General features: G+C 38.9%; 1 protein-coding gene across 3 annotated transcripts; it reads left to right on the plus strand.

Moving 5' to 3' along the window:
• Positions 1-3,678: 3,678 nt before the first annotated feature.
• On the plus strand, positions 3,679-19,885 carry hpgd (15-hydroxyprostaglandin dehydrogenase). 3 transcript variants are annotated; one of them, XM_026303022.1, is made up of 7 exons: positions 3,681-3,904; positions 4,600-4,723; positions 7,179-7,285; positions 11,173-11,269; positions 15,686-15,762; positions 15,873-16,036; positions 17,696-19,885. In XM_026303022.1, the coding sequence occupies exons 1-7, from the start codon at positions 3,812-3,814 to the stop codon at positions 17,817-17,819; spliced, it is 786 nt and encodes a 261-aa protein (XP_026158807.1). In that variant the 5' UTR covers positions 3,681-3,811; the 3' UTR covers positions 17,820-19,885. The 3 variants fall into 3 exon arrangements, 1 of the variants encoding a protein (XP_026158807.1); XR_003295493.1 differs by lacking the exon at positions 17,696-19,885 and having other exon boundaries at positions 3,679-3,904; positions 15,106-15,762; positions 15,873-15,944; XR_003295494.1 differs by lacking the exons at positions 15,873-16,036; positions 17,696-19,885 and adding an exon at positions 15,106-15,255 and having other exon boundaries at positions 3,679-3,904; positions 15,686-15,730.
• The last annotated feature ends 28 nt before the right edge of the window (positions 19,886-19,913 follow it).

Raw genomic sequence — 19,913 nt, forward strand, 5'->3', positions numbered from 1 at the left:
GCCGATTAGGCCACAGCACAAATGTCTTCCACTGACAAAACTATGACAAAGAACTACAGAGGATGACACTCCTCTAGTAGAGTGTAAGCCCGTAAGCCTGTGCATTCCACATAACACGCCAGGGCATGCACCAGTCATAGAAGATATAAGATGGGATGCAGCCTCCTCTGTGGACACATGGGCAGGAGGAAAGAAACCCTACAGTGTGACTAATCTTCATCTGAACGAGCTAAAGATGCATTTAGGCATGTATGCAGGATTGGGTCGCAGACGCTAATACCAGCAGTAGAGTGGTCTTTCCTGTTAGAAAACGTAGCAGGACCTGCTGTAAAGGTTCGAACTGAGACCACAACGAGGTCCCAGTGTGGAGCTAGTGGACATGCTGGACATTTCACTCAGAAAACACTTGGTGACTACATACTGATCTGGTGCAAAATCCTTCATGGAATGAGGTGTTTGATAGTGCCAAATGACAAATTCCTCACCAGTATTAACTGGGGAAAAGACAAAACCATGGGGAGGGGCCATGCAATCATGAAGACGCCATTTTCCATGGACCATATTGTCCAATGCAGTGCCGTGGTAGACAGAGTGCACACACCCTGGATGGTAGCAACAATGTCGGGGTCTGCCCTATTACTGGGGAGCTGAAGATTACTCCAACTGCCTGTAAGAGAGCATCCTCTCTTCTTGAAATTTTCTATGGAGGAGATGCCAGCTGCAGCAGCATTAAGAATCACTTCCAGAGCCTCCTTCTGAACCCAAGCCAGCAGCAAAGGCTTTGTCCTGCACCCATAGAGTAAACCAGCAGTCCACAAGGCATGGCTGCCTCTTCATGTTTGAGACACTCAGTTTGCTGAGGGGACCCACTCCAGCTGGGCATAGATGAATTTCTCTTCAATGCGCAGGCTCAATGAAGTGATAATCCAGGGGGCTGCCTCCCAATCAGACAGAACAGGAAAACAGTGACAGACAGCCCATTCAGAGCAGCAAACATGTCTGTCACTCTCGACGCAGTTCTAGAAAAGACGTCACTGCATCTGGGCACTGCACAAAACAATCATAGTCCATGGCAACCATCCAGCTGTTTGTCCATTATTATTGTTCTAAACACGTGTTGAGGGGTTCTGTTGATTTGTGTTCAGCAATCTTTTCTGTTGAGCAGAGTGAGTTTTGTACTCAATGTTTTAGTAATTCTTTATCACCATTTTATCCAACCTCACTACGCTCATTATAATCTGGTTCTGTTATTTATTAGTGATTGGGCAATGTACGCTACATGGAGTGAGTGTAATGTAGAGTGATTCAGTGGTCTATCAAATTACACTACCCCTGATTAATGTTAATAAGAAGTGTGTCAAAACATTGTTCCCTGACAGTGTACATGGAGTGAGCCAGATTGTAATAAAAGACACAAATTATGAGAAATACAAAACTTGAAATGGAAAGCCATAGCATTTTTTCAACATGACCTGGCTAGCTAAGTGGACAATAACAGTGTGACACAATAGTTGGTACGCTACACAGTTTGTAGGTTTTAAGACTTTGTGGAGGAAATTTTAATCACAATGTCACTTATATTTTGACTAATAAAAAGAACTATGGACTATGGACTTGCCAGCATTATATGTGTATATGTGCCTGTGGCATGATATGTATTCAGATAGTGGACACACTGACCATACCCTGTAAACTCAGTATGCAGATAGACTACTTGTTGGTTAGTGTAATAGTGTAATATTTGTATGTCATTTACATACTCTTCTTCCCAGATGAACATAGTGGCCACATCTAAAACTCCATCTTTTATTCACACTATTCAGTTATTTATATGGTTCCAATGAAAACAACTTGCTGTTGTCAAGACATTTGTGTTGTCTACTGCCAGTGTTCTATGAAGACTTATTTTTGTACTATTTATAGTGCTCATGGTCAGAGCATACATTTTTCAACCAAGAGATGTTTGTGCCAACACACACAAATCAAACTGGTATTCCAGAAATCTACCACTAGCTGAATTTCAGATCTGCCTTGAAATCTAATTCATCATCATCATATTTTTTTGTAGTGTTCATACTTCAAGTAGATTTTGACTACATTTGGACTTTTTGAGCGTACTTTAATTGTTCACTTTACAATGTAAAATACAGTATTTATTCAAAACCCAGAATTTGTATGTGAAATGGATTTTGGACACAGTATGTATTTGTAGATCTGGGCAAAAGCAGTGGACCTTAATCTGTGCTGTGGTGATGTCACACATACCATTTGTTTTTTTTGTGTTTAATGCATTTTACTTTCAGTACTGTCACACAAACTCACAAACTCTGTCGATGACATGCTGTTGGGAGTCTGGTAAGATTTCAGTAACCAATATAGTGTAAAACAAAAGTGAGTGCTCCCCTGCACCCCTAAGTAACTACAAAGCCTGTCCATTTAATGTTATCTGTTTTATGCCCAAATCCCAAGAATAAAGGCAATTCATTTGAAAAGCAGATTTTTTTTATACAACCCCAATGCCAAAAAAGTTGGCATGCTGTGTAAAATCTACATAAAAACAGAATGCAATCATTTGCACATCTCATTAAACCCAGATTTCATTCACAATAGAACATGACCAGTGAATTTGTATCACTGCCTTGAAGATTATTGAGTGTGGGTAGTGGTGTACTGATACTACTAAAGGACACAACAATACCCTGCCTTTAAAAATGGTATATGATTAATAAATAAGAGACATATCCATTGCTGTGTGGCAGCTGGCAGCACTGTGTGTGAGGGTGTGTGTGTGTGTGTGTGTGTGTGTGTGTCATACCTGTCAACACTCCTGTTTATCCTGGGAGTCTCCCGTATTTCACACCACCCCCCACCCCTTTTGTTATGTCTACCAGGAAACTCCTGTAAATTTTATGGCCCAAACCTCATTATATGAATAATCACATCAATATATTATTATGAGGTTGTCCAGTTGTCAGTTGTTATTCATCACAGTATAAATAATGGGTTATTTTTTAATATAAAAAACCATTAAGTGACATGGAAAGGAAAACATGAATATACAGAAATTCATTGGAAATTGCTATTTTTTTATGTAAAGCAACATCCCAGTATTTTTTGGTTAGCTGCTAGCAGCTGCTGGTTTCTGTTCATATCAGCACAATGTGAAAATCAACATGCAGAGACAGGAACTTTGGTATAATGTATCTCTGAAACGCATTGCTTGTTGTGTAACAGCTGTTACACAGAAGACACACAATAGGCTAACATGGATGTGGTGAAGAGAAGAATGTGAGATTGACAGCTATTTAAAAAGCTGCTTTCCAGACTATTTTTTTATGTCAACAAATCCAGATTCCAGTATAAATAGTGACGTGTGAAGGGCTAAGGTGTGCTTTTGAAACAGGAGTAAGAGGAGCAGAACGGGGTAAAAAAGGAAAAGGTGTAAAAGAAGAAGGAGGAGGCAGGAGGGCAGGTACAAGCTGGATAAAACCTTTAATTATTATCTTACGGAGTTTACTTAGTCTTTGCCAAGCTCTCTCTCTCTCTCTCTCTCTCTCTCTCTCTCTCTGACACACATGCAGTGTTTGTATAGACTATTACGCAGAGAGCAAGAGAGAGAGAGAGAGAGAGAGAGAGCAAGAGAGAGAGAGAGGGAGGGAAGAAGGGAGGGAAATCAGCAACTAAAAGACTGAAAACACACAGGGGAGAGAGTCTATGAAAGCAGCTAGACAGAGAGAAAAACTGAGAAGAAGAGAGTGGAGGCAGAGAGAAAGGTAAAGCGTGTGACAGTGAAGGAAGCTGTGCTGGTATCATGTCTCTGAATGGGAAAGTGGCTCTGGTGACCGGTGGGGCTCAGGGCATTGGGAAAGCTGTGGTCCAGTCACTACTGCATAGATCAGCCAAGGTGAGCACTAACCCTACCCCTAAACTTTTACTGCTTTGACGTTCTTACTTTACAAATGTACTAATTGCCTTCCACTGTATTGGAGCTGTCTGCAGCTTTATTGATTCAACTTAAATGGATTCGCTTTATAGCAGCGCTGCTTTTGTTTGCTTTATTGTATTTGCTTTATTTTGTTTTGCTTAAACTTTGTAAAAGCGTATTTCACTGCATGAAAAGCATTGTATCTTTCCTGCTTCATCACACTTGTTTTAATAGTAACTCTTTATCAATACCGCTGCTGTTTTTTCTGCTTTTATAGGGTTTTCAAGGTCAGTACATACAGTATGTTGAAATGAGGTTCATGTGTTTTGAATTGAGACCAGTGACATCATCTTTAATGTAGTAATTAGAAAAGAAAAATTTCAAATGCAAGTAAGACAAAAACACCAGACTAGGGGGAAAAATGTAAATGATCTTCTGCAAACTTTCTTTACACCATTTGAAATGATGCTAATCATAAAGATGTGCATGTCATTACATTTGTATTTTAGTTCCCCTTTTGAAAGGCTCACTGCTGACTGATCTTCACACTTGCCAAACCACAAGTTTAACACATAAATAATAAGTGAGCTGCATTTAACTTTGTTTAGCCTTGCACCGCTCCCCTGTGGGTGCACTCAAAAAGTCCAGCTCACTAACAGAATTCTCTCCTCCAGGTTGCTCTGGTTGACCTGAACAAAACATCTGGTGAAGAGTGCAAGACAGAGCTTGATGCTGAGTTTGGAGAGGGCAACTGCGCTTTCATTCAGTGTGATGTGTCAAATGGAGAAGCACTGACAGGTAATACCTTTGCATTTTTCATTACTGCTTATTCAGTGACACCATCTCATGAGATAAAATTTTTATCATCAGATTCAGTTTGTTGATGTATTGGCATCTGTCCTGGCTGTTTGTGTAAAGTAATGGTCCCATGACTTCTCATGCAGTTTGCAGAAGAGTGCGCTTTGCCCACTCATTTTTAAAATTACCTCATGATGAATAAGGAAGTCATTTCAGAATGCAAAATCACAAGCAAAACCTCAAGATTATTTGCTGGTTTTAGGAGAAAGACAGTGTTACTGCTGTCTACGTTGACAGCTGCAGTCAGCATGTGTGAAAGAGTAGTCAGACAAGACAGAAGGATCTGTGACCTTTGTGAAAACAGTAGGTTTTCTGGTCAGTCAGGTCTCTTACCCTCACGTTAAGCCTGTAAGCTGTTCTGTTGTGACATGATCATGTATTTGAATGTATTTAAATTTTATCTTTAACATGACTGCATGTCGCACCATATGTACAGTATCCAGCTGTGTTCTACATTACTGCTCTTCAATTATCTTTCCCTTTTCTGCAGATCTCCCAGTGATGTGTAAGTGTGTGTAAATGACTAATGTGTCTTAGAGTGAGTGAGAGAGCAAGAGAGAGGAACAACGTTTCATTGTCTGACACTTAAAAAGTAAATCCCTGCAGGCTAACGGCTGTGGAATGCTGTTTAGTGTTACTCCTAACTGTGTGATAGTACTGCTGTTGATGTGGACACAGTGTAAGCCTGCTCCAAACCAATGACTGTGTGTTTGTGTGTTGTGTGTGGTAAGTATATATACGTTTATATAGTTGTGCGTGCACAGGGCATGCAATTCATTGCATTATTTTAGCATATGTGTTTTTGTATGCATCTGATATGTGTGTGACTCATTTCTGCGTGTGTGTGTGTGTGTGTGTGTGTGTGTAGTTGCATGGTCATCAAGTGTGAGGATCAGTGAGGACCATAGGTTGAGAACATTTAGGTTACGTAAGGACTTTTTATCTGGTCCATACCTTCTGACAACACTTTAAAGACAGTTCAGAATTGTTTAGGAGTTAAGGTTAAGGTTAGGGTTATTGTTGGGGTTAGTTATTTAGATGTTTATTAAAGGGTAGGTTTTAATAAAGCTGTATCTTTTCATGGCATGAAAGGAGCATCAGGTGTCTCACTTAGTTAATTTGAGTTTCCTTGCGAATTTGAACTGGTGTAGTCACATGCAGGTTTTGTTACCGGTGCCAGCAGAGGGAATTAGACATACAGTATAAACTAATAGTTATCTTAGACGCTGAGTTTGAGAAGTGACGTATGATAATTTGGCCATCCTAATCTTTGTTTATGCTGCAGTGTGTAAATTACTGCAGCCAGTTTTAGGAACATCGTCTTACACAAACACGACCACATCCTGTAACTTCACTTTGTTTGGCAGCATTTTTACATAGAACAAGGGCTGTGTATTTTCTCCCTTATTTGTTAAAATTGGTCACATTTCAAGTAAAAAAGTTTAGGGTTTAGAGAAAAATAGGAAATGTTACAATAACTAACACATACTGTCATATGCACAAGGACATTTCAATGTTGTTAGATCACTCAAAATATCACACATTAAACCTTTAAGGTTAGGGTAGAGACCCAGGGAATGCATTATGTGAGTGAGTGTCACCAAAAAGTTAACTGGATAAATGTGCGTGTGTGTGTTTATATTAGTTTCTAATTGTGGGATGTCCAAGTGTGGAATGAGGCAGGTGACGACACATGCCGGTTTTACCACCTCAGATGTCTCCCTTCAGCTGTTTATCCAGTCATGTCTTTCTGCATATGAGGATAAACAAACAACTAGTGGTTCATTCTGTCACACTAATGTACAGTACAGCCCAATCTTTTCGACTGTTCAGTCAACATGTCTGAGGTCGGTTTAGTCACAAGGAAACAAAACGTGTGTACAGGTAGTTGTGTTTTATTTTATTTTAGTTTTTTCTCTCCAAATGTATAAGGTGTAATGGGTTAATTTAATCTACTGTGACACTCGAAGAAACATAAAAACACACAAGTGACAAGATGGTGTTTTAGGTGTTATTGATGGTCAAATTAAATACAGATAGCAAAAACGGCATACAGATAAGTTTGCGTATGCATTGATGGGTTATACAGCCTTATCTCCATAAACCTGAACATCAACAGCTCACGTCAGTGTGTTGTGTTTGGACTAGGAGCTGTGTGATGGAGCAGGAGTGGCTCAGTGGACCACAGTATGTCATTGAGTTACATGTATAAACAAAGTGCTTCCAGGACAGTAAAGAGTTTTGTCTGTCAATTCCTGTTCCTGAATACCCCTATCTGCAACATTAATTAACAGTGTGAAAGTAGCATTTCATTTCTGGTTTGACAGTTTCAGAAAGTGGCCATGGAAAGCCATGGTCAGAGCCATTCACTGATGGCTTTTTGTGTCTGGTTCAGATGCCTTCCAGAGTACTGTGAACCAGTTTGGTCGTCTGGACATTGTTATCAACAATGCTGGCATCAACAATGAAAAGAACTGGGAGAAGACCATACAAGTAAACCTGGTAAGATAAGAAGATGGTAATAAGATAAACTTAGATTTTAAATCAACTCCAGTTTATTTATATTATCCAGGATCAAAAATGTACCAACACCCTCTATCTTCAGCCCTCCAATTCGGGTGTTTGATATGTGCAAGAAAAGACTGTTGATGTTCTTATTGGCCAGACCACGTCACCTTCAGTGAGTGGCAATATTTACCTGACTATTAAAGCTCTCTGCAAACATCCCTGCCAAATTTGAAAACAAAATAATTACTTGTGTTACTTTTACTATCATTTGTATTTGAATACAATCTTTCTTGTTATATACAAATGCAATGCCAAGCACCTCTGTATCTTCCTAGGAAATAAAGGTCAGAGCTTAGTAATGCTCTTTAAAAAAATAAACGCTATTTTCTGGCATTGACGTCTGTTTTGCATAGGAAAATGTTCCCCTTGGCATTTGTGAGAGATGATTTTCAAGGCAGGCCATAAAGTTGAAGTTATCAAAATTAGCAGTTGTATGCAGTTGGGCATTGTCCACATTAAAGGAGAATCAATATTGCAGATTGCTTAACGATGACGCCTAATAGTTATGATTATTAACTAGTTGATCCAAAATTGAGCCTTTTGGCACTTGATATGTAATGTCCATCCCTAAATGAACTTAATTTAACTGGTGTCTCTTTGTTGGTAGGAGGAACTCCACTGAACATCTGGAGGAAACCACTATAACAAAACATAAAAGCTATTCATGAAACTGAAACGGTACAACAGCCAAAACTTTTAGCCTCCACCTTTACTGTGGTGAATTGTGCTGAGAAACAGCAGTTTAGAGATTTACCCTGGATGAGTCAGATGACAAGGAATGCTAGGAATGGTTAAAAGCTCAAAGTAGGCAGGCAGTTCAAATATTATCCAGGGTGGATCGTAGGTCACAACACACAGGTTAATGACCTGACAGCACATATATTTGTGTGACTTAAAAAAGTGCTAACCTATTATAAATTCATATATGAGTAACTGAAACTGTGCCAGAGTTTCAGATGTGGGATATTACGGTAATGCAAGTTACTTTAATCTGTGAAAAAGGAAACTTGCCTTTTGATGCAGAGACCAGATTACAAAGAATCATGACACCACAGGGTGCAATAATCATTCAATATTTAAAAATTAGGTTTAAGGACTTCTCTAGTTATGAGACACGCCAGGAATTATCTGCTACATGTACCTCATTCACAAAAACAGCATTAGCAGGATGGCCAGAGGTGTCAGAATCACTGGTTGCCTTTAAACAGGTCAACATAGAAATAGGATGTAGGAGCCTATTTTAGGCCAGTAGCCACAAAATCTAGGCACTGATATACTGTATTAGGAGAGTGCCTGGGGCATGGTAGGGGTAGTTTCTCTGTACTCCTACAGTTCTGGTTGTTGTCACATATAATGATTCAGTTCTGTGATGTTTTAGCCAGCCAGCTAATTTTCAATTGCAGTCCTTCAGCAAGATGATCTAAATCCAATCAGGACATATATATTCACACTTAAAGACCTTTCACTAACGGCTAACTGTTTTGTCTTGTGTGTTTGTCCACTCATCATGTTTAATAATTTAATTTACTATTGTGTGTTGTATTACCGATTTAACCTAAATTTAGACACCATCAGAAAACAATTCTAATGTAGATATAGTTGTTATGTAGTGTTGAGAGCGTAAGTTCCAAATTTAAATTTTATTTTTTGGATATTTCTATCTGTGAAGCCTCATTCATCCAGATTATATGATAAATAGAAGGACTTAAGTGAAAGGCAATAGGTTTTTTTGTTTTCCTGAATCAACCTTGAAGCAAATATTGACTGACTTAAACTTCTTAAAGTCTGCTTCAGAACACTACAAAACAACTGAAAAGACAATCCTCTGTTCTAAAAGTCCTGTATTTAAAACATGGAGCAGGCTACTCTGTAATGGCTTATGCACATATTAGTGATAAAATCACTTTGTGAGCCAATGCTATCCTGTCCAAGTGGGACGTAATTTATAGTCTTATTTGAACCCTTTTGTTGTTTATGTTGGTCAGCAGTATGAAGTAGCTAAAGTGACCGCAATTTTTGTTTATTTTGAAAGAAATACAGCCAACAGTCTATTCTGTCTTTTCTCATCTTCTATTTGAGCTACATGCCAGTGAGTAAAAACCTGTGACAGGAAGATATTGCAAGTGATGTCATCATCCAACATGAATGATGTAGATATAACGACCAATCAGGAGTTCAGGATCCATGTACCTGAGTACACTCAGGTACATGAAATTTGTTTTCTCATGATGCAAACTCAGTCTCTATTGAAATAATATGTAACTAATGAAACCTACTGATAATGTGTAATGCTCCCTATCAAACTGGAGGCCTCATTTGTGCCCTTAAAGACCCCAGCCCAGGCCTGTGAGAGTCTCTGCCTGCTCTTTAGACATCTCTCATCAAAAGGCCTCCCCCACAGCTATTCATGACACTATACCAAGCTCAAGCTACTACAACTGCATTACTACTAAGCAGAATTCTTGTGAGCAGCTCAATGTCCAACAGTAAATAAACATGTCCAGCTTCCCAATAAAAGACTAAAAGACGCAAAAAGTTCACTTCAATTGACACAGTTATTCAGCTGTTCATAATAATAGTTCTCTTATTGTGTCTTTGGACTCATAAGCCTTTAGGTGTGCAGATAGTTCTGCATACAGCAGTGGAGTGAAATGACAACAGTAATAACACTACACTCAGTCATAAATGTAAAGAAGCCAGAACGAGATTTTCAAGGAGCTAAATATTTCGGACCCGATTGAAGTAGTTTTTAGAATTGTGCAGCCTCAGTCCATCAAAATGTGATCACTCTTGAAATGTGGGCTTTAAAGGAGGCAAAGCACATAATTGTGTGACAAACAGGATGTGACGTGATTGATGGATGTGTATTTTAGGATGTTTACACACTACAAATGTTTAAAAGCTTGTGCTGTCATGGCACTTCACTTGCAACACATTTTTTGAGTGTTGCTGCAAGGTAAGCTTGTCTACCCTCTGGATCAGAGCACAGGTTAACCACACTTTGTGAGAGCACTGTGGTAAATCTCAAGCATCTGTTTAGAAACCATTCCTCTTTGTTTTTTGCAAAGTTGGCCATTGACTGAATAGCCTGCCAAAAAATATAACTACCAGGTTGCCTTTATCACAGTTTTTATGTCTAACACCTGGAAACAAAACAACTAGCAGGACTACAGAGTGTATTCTAACTTATATTGTTCTGGATTGATGATTTGAAAAGAGACTCAAACGATCAATCTAAGAGGATGCAATACTTACGATGTGGCCCAAAAATAAACAAGCTAATATTATATACTGCTACATTGTTATATAGCTAAAGGTTCTTAAAAGTAAATGAACAGATCCCAGTTTCTGTACTGCAACACTTACAAGTTGAGACTGAAAAAATATCTTTTTTAGCAAGCACTGACAGCAGGATGCTTGAGTTAACAATCTGATTGTTTTGGTCATTACCCAAAACTCACAAACTTCCCCTCTTGGCATCCCCCACCAGAGCTATAGAATCCATGGTCAGATGCTTCTCAGAACCCTGACCTGGGTCTGTTACTGTGCGTATTTGGGCTTCCCAACAGGAACATTTATTGCAATAATAAGGAGTACCATACATGACTGTGCTTCAAAATAAAGTTTTAGTAAAATTAAGTTAAAGTAAAACAAAACACTATTGTCACAGTCAGCAACAAATGTCCTCAGCGCAACATACAACTATAAATACTTTAACTTATCAGTATGTTCACACATTCTTTAATTTTCGTTTCACTTCCTGCTTATGTGCACTTGCCTAGTGTGAAGTTTACCACAGCGTTGCCTCTTTATCTTTACAGACCTCTGTAATTAAGGGGACCTACTTAGCACTGGAGCATATGAGCAAAGAGTACGGCAAAGAAGGAGGCACCATTATCAATGTATCCTCTATGGCAGGTAACACATGCACTCATACTAACACAACTGCATGCACATATTAAAAGACAATCACTTTAATTATGAGCTTGTTATATTTATCTTGTTTTCCATTCCTTAAAATCTCATTGCAATATTTAGTCAGTTTTGATTGTTACAGGGTAGTCTCACGGACTCATAATTGCCCTTTGTAGTACCCAGAAATCTTTCTTACTTGTTAGATTATGGCATTTTTGCCATCAGATTTGTGGTCTTCCAACCGAACCAAAGCTGATTCAAGTGACATTTATCACTTTCACCATGCAGTGCATGTGTTATGTTTTTGGTCACTGCTATTACATATTGTTTATATCTACGGTTTACTGTGCTTTTGTGCACATGAATTTTAGAGGAGTGGTTTAGGTGCAGGTGACAAAAACAGAGCCAGTTAATCTTTAACTGGAAGACATAAATACTGCAACACAAAACGTATGCCCTTCACCACACTCCAAACCTCTTTCTACACACACGCCCAAATGTGGATTGTATAACACTACAAAACTGTTAGGAACACTGGCCCTTAAGACTGACATTATTGGGTAGTGTGGCAGAAAATGTGCAAAAACTCCACTATAGGTACAGAATATGCAGAGGGGAGATAAATGAAAAAAAAGCTAAATGATTGACCACTACATCAAGTGGATCCAGTGACTGTTATCCTCTTAAGTGAAAAAAATATTTTTGTATATTTTCTAAAAGTATATTAAGTATACTTTTTAAATGTTACATTTTATTATACTTGCAGTTGTGTTAAAATGCAACCACCTAAGTAAATAAATCTGCTTTAGTACATCCATCCATCCATTATCTATACCCGCTTATTCCTTAACCAGGGTCACGTGGATCTGCTGGAGCCTATCCCAGCTCTCTTTGGGTGAAAGGCAGGGGTACACCCTGGACAGGTCACCAGTCCATCACAGGGCCACATAGAGACAAACAACCTCACACACTCACACTCACTCCTATGGGCAATTTAGAGTCACCAAGCAACCTGACATACATGTTTTTGGACTGTGGGAGGAAACTGGGGTACCCAGAGTAAACCCATGCAAGCACATGGAGAACATGCAAACTCCACACAGAAAGGCTGGGTTGCAAACCCACGACCTCCTTGCTGTGAAGCAGCAGTTGTAACCACTCAACCACCATGCTGCCTGTTGCTTTAATACATGAAAAACATATTTTTCATGTATTGTTGGGTACTTTTGCTTACCAAAATAGTACATTACTGTTAAAATATACTTCAAACATTTTACGTATACTTGTTGCAAATGTTAAAAAATATATATATATATAAAAAAAAATATATATATATATATATATATATATATGAAAATATTCCCAGAATATATGTAATTTTTTTTTACTTGGGGAATGTGGAGTTATTGGCATGATTGTGTAACTTCTGAAGTAGTTGACATGTAGTTTTGGTGTCCCAATAGCTTACTAACACACTTGTTATGTTGGATTTTCCTGTTATTTGCCACCCATGTCAATCATAATGACATAAAATCACTCCTTTTGCAAACACCCTCATGAGCTATATAATGACATGAAATGCTAATGGGAATACTGGTGTCACTAGTTGTAAGGGAACAAAGCAATAATAGTTGACATTCTTGTTACTATCTTTCCATCAATCAGTATTTCTGATGTTAACATTCAAATATTACACACACTGATCTAAGTGCCCCCCCCCCCCCCCAAATGTCTGACAAACAGCATTCATCTGTAGGTTTCCTCCCAACTGCTATGTATTCTCTCTTTTCAGCTCTTTAGTTTGCTAACCTTGCCTGTCATTTGTCCTCAGCAGGCATTGCAGTAAGCACTTCACAGGAAACAGCTGGCTGCTGCTGCTGCTCTAAATGAGGTTGAATAGTTGGGTGTTTCCAGCCATGACTCAAACTAAGAACTAAAACCTGTGCAGACCTAGGAGATCACTATCTTTGGGTTTGTCCCCATGAAAGGCACCAATTCACATTACATGTGGCATGTGGTGGTTGAAGCACAGTTTTCCACCACCTATTAATACAGCTCAAGGTTGCACAAAATATAGATTTTCAAAAAATGAAAAAGTTCACCTAAATGTGCCAGATAAAAAGGATTAGTTTTACATTCTGAAATAATTTTTTTTAAATAAAAAGACAAAAATAACTGCAATGACCTCAACACTCCACGGCAGCAACTTCAAATCACAATGCACTTCAGTAATTTCGTTGCTCTTAGACCCTTGGTGCAGACAGATAAACTCTAAACACTAAATAGTGCGATGTGAAAATTCCAAATAAGGGCATGCAAAATTAACTTAGATAAGATAGAGTAAAAAATAAACAATAATGAATAAGTACAAATAGCATAAGGCACATGGCAGCTTAGCATACAAAACCAGTGCAATATATGAACAAATTCTGATGGCAGTGTAATTACGTGAGCTTATCAGTCTGGATAAAGTGACTGTGGTGCACAAGGAGCAGTCCAAATTCTGCAGCCACTTAGGACGGTGTGTGTACTGTGGGCGTGGGTGTGGGGGGTATCGATCTTCTCAGTTGCTCTCACTATGCGTTGGAGGATCTTGCGGCAGGATGCGGTGCATGCGCCGTACCGCAGAGTGATGCAGCTGGTCAGGATGCTCTCGATGGTGCCTCTGTAGAAGGTGGGCATGATGGGGGCTGGAGCTCTGGTGGCAGTGGGAATGAAGGATCTCCTGTATCATTCTGTCCTGCTCTGCAGTGAGGTGAGTCATCCACTGCAGCTGCTTCTCTGCTCCATCAGGATGTTTCGAAGGGGATGATCAGTATATTCCAGGATGGCATCTACTTTTTTCTGTGTGCATCTCTTCACCACATCCTCCAGGAAGTCCAGCCTCATTCCATCCATTCACTGAACCAGGTTTTTGCACCAGTTTGTCCAGCTGCCTTGCATCCTTCTGCTTTATGCTGCCTCCCCAGCAGACTGCAGCATAAAGCAACAGGCTTGCTATCATAGTTCTCTTGTCTGGAGAAGAGCTGTAGTAAATAGTTCTGTGTGGCGAGCGTTTCATAAATCATGACACACAGGTCACCTCCATGCAGTACACCCAGAATGAGTACTGTAGTGCTACAGTAACCTTTTTTTTTTTTGCTAGGTTTCAGTTTTAGCTGTTTGCCATAATTTTGCTGCTGTATATTTTAAATAGAATTCCATTCTCTCTGGTCACAGCACTGAAGCCCTTTAAATCTATAGAAGCTTTTTTTAGAGCTCTCGTGTTTTTAAATCACATTCCAAAGGATGTTTTTGATTCTTGGAGACATCGTCTTGCAGATCTAGAACAGCTGAGCCTGCAGTAACAGCAGACATATGGTAATTGGTTTTTCACTTATCTCTCCAGCGATAGCATCGCTGTGTGTGTACTTGTCATTCCCATAGCAAACACAGACTTGTCCAAACATGGTCAAGCACACTACAGACATATTATTGTGTGGGAAAGAATGTGTGTGTATACACAGTGTGTGTGTGTGTGTGTTTTCAAGGTGTTTTTAATGTCAACTCTTGGCTGTTGATTCAGCCCATAGTAGACTGACAGTTTACCTTTGGCTGTTAAATTGTCCATATTTGGAAACAATCTTAACAGTCTTTACCTCTTACCTTGTTTTTTTAACAATCTTAAAACAATAAGCTCTGCATGTCGCATCAAACTGTAGGTGCAGGGCAGCTTTCTCACCTTTGTCCTGAAGGAACCCAAGCCTATAAACTCAACATCTTTCTTCCAGAAGTTTGTGAGGAATTCAACACTTTCCAAAATCCTGAAAGTCCACCAAAATAGCATTCTTGTCCCATAGTTGGCGCTGGCCACAATGCCCCTGCTGTGAATGTGACCCTTACTCATGAAGGACGATGATTAAAAACAGTTGATGATCCTCTCAAAAAGGAAAATGAACAACCGTCAAGGAGCTGTACTGATGGGACAGAGGGAGACGACTGACTGAAACATAATGTCATGTTTGCAGTGATTTCAATGTTTTAACTGAAAGAGAGGGCTATGTAATGATATTAAAACCTAAACCACAATTCTAGGGGCTGTTTCTCTTTAATGTGGGAACATAGAAATGTGAGACTAAGATATTTTAATGCAGCTGTGAGTAACAGCAGCTGAGTCTTGGCTTAACAAGCCTGGATAAACCTACTAGTGAAGTAGTTGTTTGGGAACAGCCTTGATACATGTCTTGTTTTTTTTTTTTTTTTGCTTGTTTTTTTAAGCATCATGTTACTGTCTTACATGTTCTGGATGTTTAAAACTCCCGGTAAGTGGAGAGAAGCTCACAGTGGAAAAAAACACAGTATATGTATGGCAGTAAGTGGAATTCCCAGTCACTGAGTGTACTTTCTTGTCTTCTGTCCTCTTGGTTTCCTATATTTCAGCCTTCATGCATTCTCCTCATCAGCCTGTCTACACTGCCACAAAACATGGAGTCATTGGCTTCACTAGAGCTCTGGCAGTAAGGCACCCACTCACATAAAAACAAAGGGTTTTGCTTTACTATCTTTGTGGATGCTGTGCCCTTCAGGAAACCCAAAGTTTAGCAGTTTATTCTACATGTTCTTGCAGGACGCATCCTCTCAGGACAACTATGGAGTTCGTATCAACGTCCTGTGTCCGGCCTTTGTTGACACTCCTCTGCTGCACTCTGTCGAACAGGAGGACAACATGGGCAAGTTTGTCAAGTTCAAGGACGATTTCAAACGCAGCATGAACAAGTTTGGAGTATTACAGTGAGTTCACACACGATAGCACAAACATACATTTTCCTTCCTAAAGCCTCATTTTTGTAAAATCCTTTTATAATTAGATGTAAATTTGTTAGTACGAATAGTAAAACAAGATTACATTAACATTTTTACAACAACCGATGTTGTTACCATAGGTGAAGGGAGCAAAGTTGAGGTAGCAATCACTGTATTATATTACAGCCAGCAAAATGTTGCACTTACCTTGTAATTACATGGAACAAGGGAGGTGTACTTATTCTGTAATTACAGAGAAAAATGTTGGAATAGCCTTAATTTGACTTGAAACCTGGAAGTATCAACTAAATCAACAGGAGTTTTTCTGTGAGTAACATATTCAAGAGTTGTGTTTTATTTCCCCGGATGGGGAATGAAGCTGAGAATGCAGCTGAAAAAAGGTAAACTTGTTTTATGTGGCAATGTGTGTAAAGGTGGTAGGAATTATTATTTTGAATGCCTCAGTAATTGCAGAAACTTGGCAGTAACTGGTCAACAAAGCCTGCATGTGTGTCTGCAAGAAGACACAAACGCAAACTGTTGAGCTGTATGTGCTAACAAATGGCTCTTCCTAAATAGGCTGCTGGATTTTCAGTGTTTATGCTCTGAGTTGTAATTTTTCCACTCATCCACTGTTCTTTCCAGCTGCATCTGCAGCTTTCCAGCCCTTTTCTCTTCTTGTTCTGATTACATTCTTGTTTCACACAAGTAGTCCAGACTTGACTTGGATACTTATCTTTCAGAAAACTTGACAAGTGTTTATTTGTAGCAGTTCTGAGTGGGACTAAAGCATAATAGACTTTACTAACTTTAAAAAGCGCTTGCACTACACATCACCTATAAAAAAAAAAAACGTGGCCAAGATTCTCCATTGCCTCAGTGTGGAGGTTCATCACAAACACTAATGAGCACAGTCAGAGCTGTTTGTACACCGCAGTGACGACTGTGTTTATTTATGGGTCTGCAGAAAGCAATCTTTAAAAGTACAAAATGTGCAGCTCAGAAACAAACATTGGTGTGGGCTTTTTAATGTCAGGGAAAATTGAGGCCAAATGACTTCCTGATACTCTGATACTCAACGCCCCCCTCAATTTTATTTATATAGCACATTTACAACAGCTCTTGCTGCGCAAAGTGCTGGACAAACAGGGGGAAAAAAGGATATGCATGTATATACGTACATACACACATATGCATGCATATACACATACATACACATATACACGCATAAGCCAACATATACACACTTATATACATACACATACACATGCATACATAAATACGATAAATACAATAAAACATAAAAGAGCATATAAAATACTAAGATCGAGCTCATTCAGCTAAAAGTCAAGTAGCCAGTGTAAAAAGGTATGTCTTCAACCTGGATTTAAAAACATAAATTGTCTGTGCAGCTCGGATAGTCAGGGGCAGACTGTTCCAAAGCCCGGGACCTTCCACAAAGAAAGCTCTGTCACCTCTAGTTTTGAGTTTGTAATTAGTAATCTATTTCTTGTGCAACCTCCTCCCACCCACAAATTCAAAGATAAACCTGCAATAAAGTGTGTGTGTGTGTGTGTGTGTGTGTGTGTGTGTGTTCCATCTGTAGTTTTATTTAATGACCCTTTCACTCACTGTGTTCATCCACAGGCCATCATTAATAGCAGAGGGCATGATGAGGTTGATCATGGACACCACTCTGAACGGAGCAGTGATGAAGATCACCTGCTCCAAAGGAATCCACTTCCACACGTATGAACCCATGTCTGCTTGAGCTGTGACGTACCTGATGAACACTGCAGTCTCAAGTGCAACACACCAGAGACCAGCTCAGGACATCTGGTTGTTGCTGGAGCTAATATCTGAACTATGTCATAGCAATTTTTAGATTTTAATAATTTAATAATTATGTTAATAATAACATGGCAATGTTGATTATAGTGCTCAAAACTAGAACTAGATTTTTCCTGCTAGACAAGAAATATATCTTTATTAAACAAAGCTATACTGTAGATCTGTATTTTCAGTTTCTGTGTCTTATGGGAAATATCAGACAATTATTGTCATCCCCCTCATATATGACTTATCATGAAGCTTATTTGATTAAACAGTGTTATTATAAGAACCACTTTTATATATGGTTTTATATATTTGTGTACAAAGACCTCAAATTTCCAGTGGGTTATTGTCATATGTGTAACATAAACTACATTTACACCACTGGCTTTAATGCTCTTTCCCAAAAAATGAGATAGAGCTTCTTCTTTTTTTTTAATTTTTGTGTTCTTTACATTTTTATTTGGAAGTGAGATCCGTCCAGCAATGGTGTGAACACTGCTGACGTCCTAAAATGCCATGCATGTACAGATTTAAGTGAATTGTGAAATATCCCTTCCAATTTGGTTTGATCAGAAGGTTTTCCATAAATGATAAATGCCCAGCAAGTGTGAAGTTCCATGTTTGTATTTTTATCAGTTAGTGAGGGGTCAACAGTGAGAGTGACAACAGGTGGTATGTGAAGAGAAGGAAGACATTACAAAAAAACATATGTATACTTATCTAACTTTTCTGACAACACTCACACAGTCACAAATTGGATACAAATCAACTCTGGGACCACATGTGCCAGTGACCCAGAGCTATAACATCTGGCTTTGCTCACACTTCTGTGGAAACATCACATCTGAGTCAGCTGGAGGGACACAAAACTCTCATTTAGGGCACTTCAGCAGGTAGTGTAAATGTAGCAACCAACCTATATTAGTATTTTATTCTGAGAATAACAGCACTTAGCAGTCTACATTTTAAATCTGCATCCAGCTTAGCATGCTCAGGGCATTTTTGCAGAGAGGTCTGCCCACAGTAAAACTGCATAAATCTTCTACACCCTCGTTTTCAGTTGGTAGAAAACAAGCCTGCATCACATCAACAGTAGTGGCACAGACAGCCCTCCCAATAAATAATAATTGAGTGGTCAGGATATCATCTGTGACTGTTTCTATTGTCGGATAACTGAACTTTACTGCATCACAGTTCTGACCTCCACAGGGCCGGCTGACATTATTGCAAAAAGATTGAAATTTAAATTCACTCTCTCTTTCTGTCTTTTTTGTTTTTTAAAGCCCCATTCTGGGCAAAGAAAAATGCTGTTTTAGTCTGAATGAAGGGTTGAAACAGTCGACAGGACTAGCTCAGAATACACGAGCTATTACTGTGATCTGTCAAAATGTCTTGCAAAATGCAAATGATTCATCCATTTCCTTTTTTTTTTGGTTTTATGTGTTGACTGCTTTTCAGAGGAAAGAACAGTTCAACTGGAGGTTAACCTCCATTTGGAACCCATTTTAGATTGTTAGGTAAAACTTGCATGATCCTTTTTATGATGGACTGCTGTAAGTTGGGTTTTTTCTTTCACTCCAATTCTGGACGTTTTTGAATTTCTTCTTTTTATAATGTCATTATTCTAAAACAGCCACTGTTATATGACATACAGTATATATTATATATTATATATGCTGTATGCTACCATTAGGATCTAATGGTAGACTCATTTGACCCCTCTGAATCACCACCTGGCTGCAGAGTGTTTCCTCCCTGGAAGACATTTGATGTGTTCCTTAATTTCCTGGAAACAGATGAAGGGACAGCCTGGTAGATTGAAGACAAGTTATGTTTGAGCCCTCCACCCCTGTTAAGGGAGGGTTTTTCTACTTGAACATCAGCCGTTTCTTACATGCAGATGTCTGCTGTAAAACCACAGTTTGTATCTTTTTTTTTTAAAAATCATATCAATTAACCCACTAACAAATATTGACTATTAAAATAAAAATGTTGAGCAGAAACTTTATACATTTCCTCTCTCAAAGGA

The sequence above is a fragment of the Mastacembelus armatus genome, chromosome 1 (assembly GCF_900324485.2).
Source record: "Mastacembelus armatus chromosome 1, fMasArm1.2, whole genome shotgun sequence".
Taxonomy (NCBI): Eukaryota; Metazoa; Chordata; class Actinopteri; order Synbranchiformes; family Mastacembelidae; genus Mastacembelus; species Mastacembelus armatus.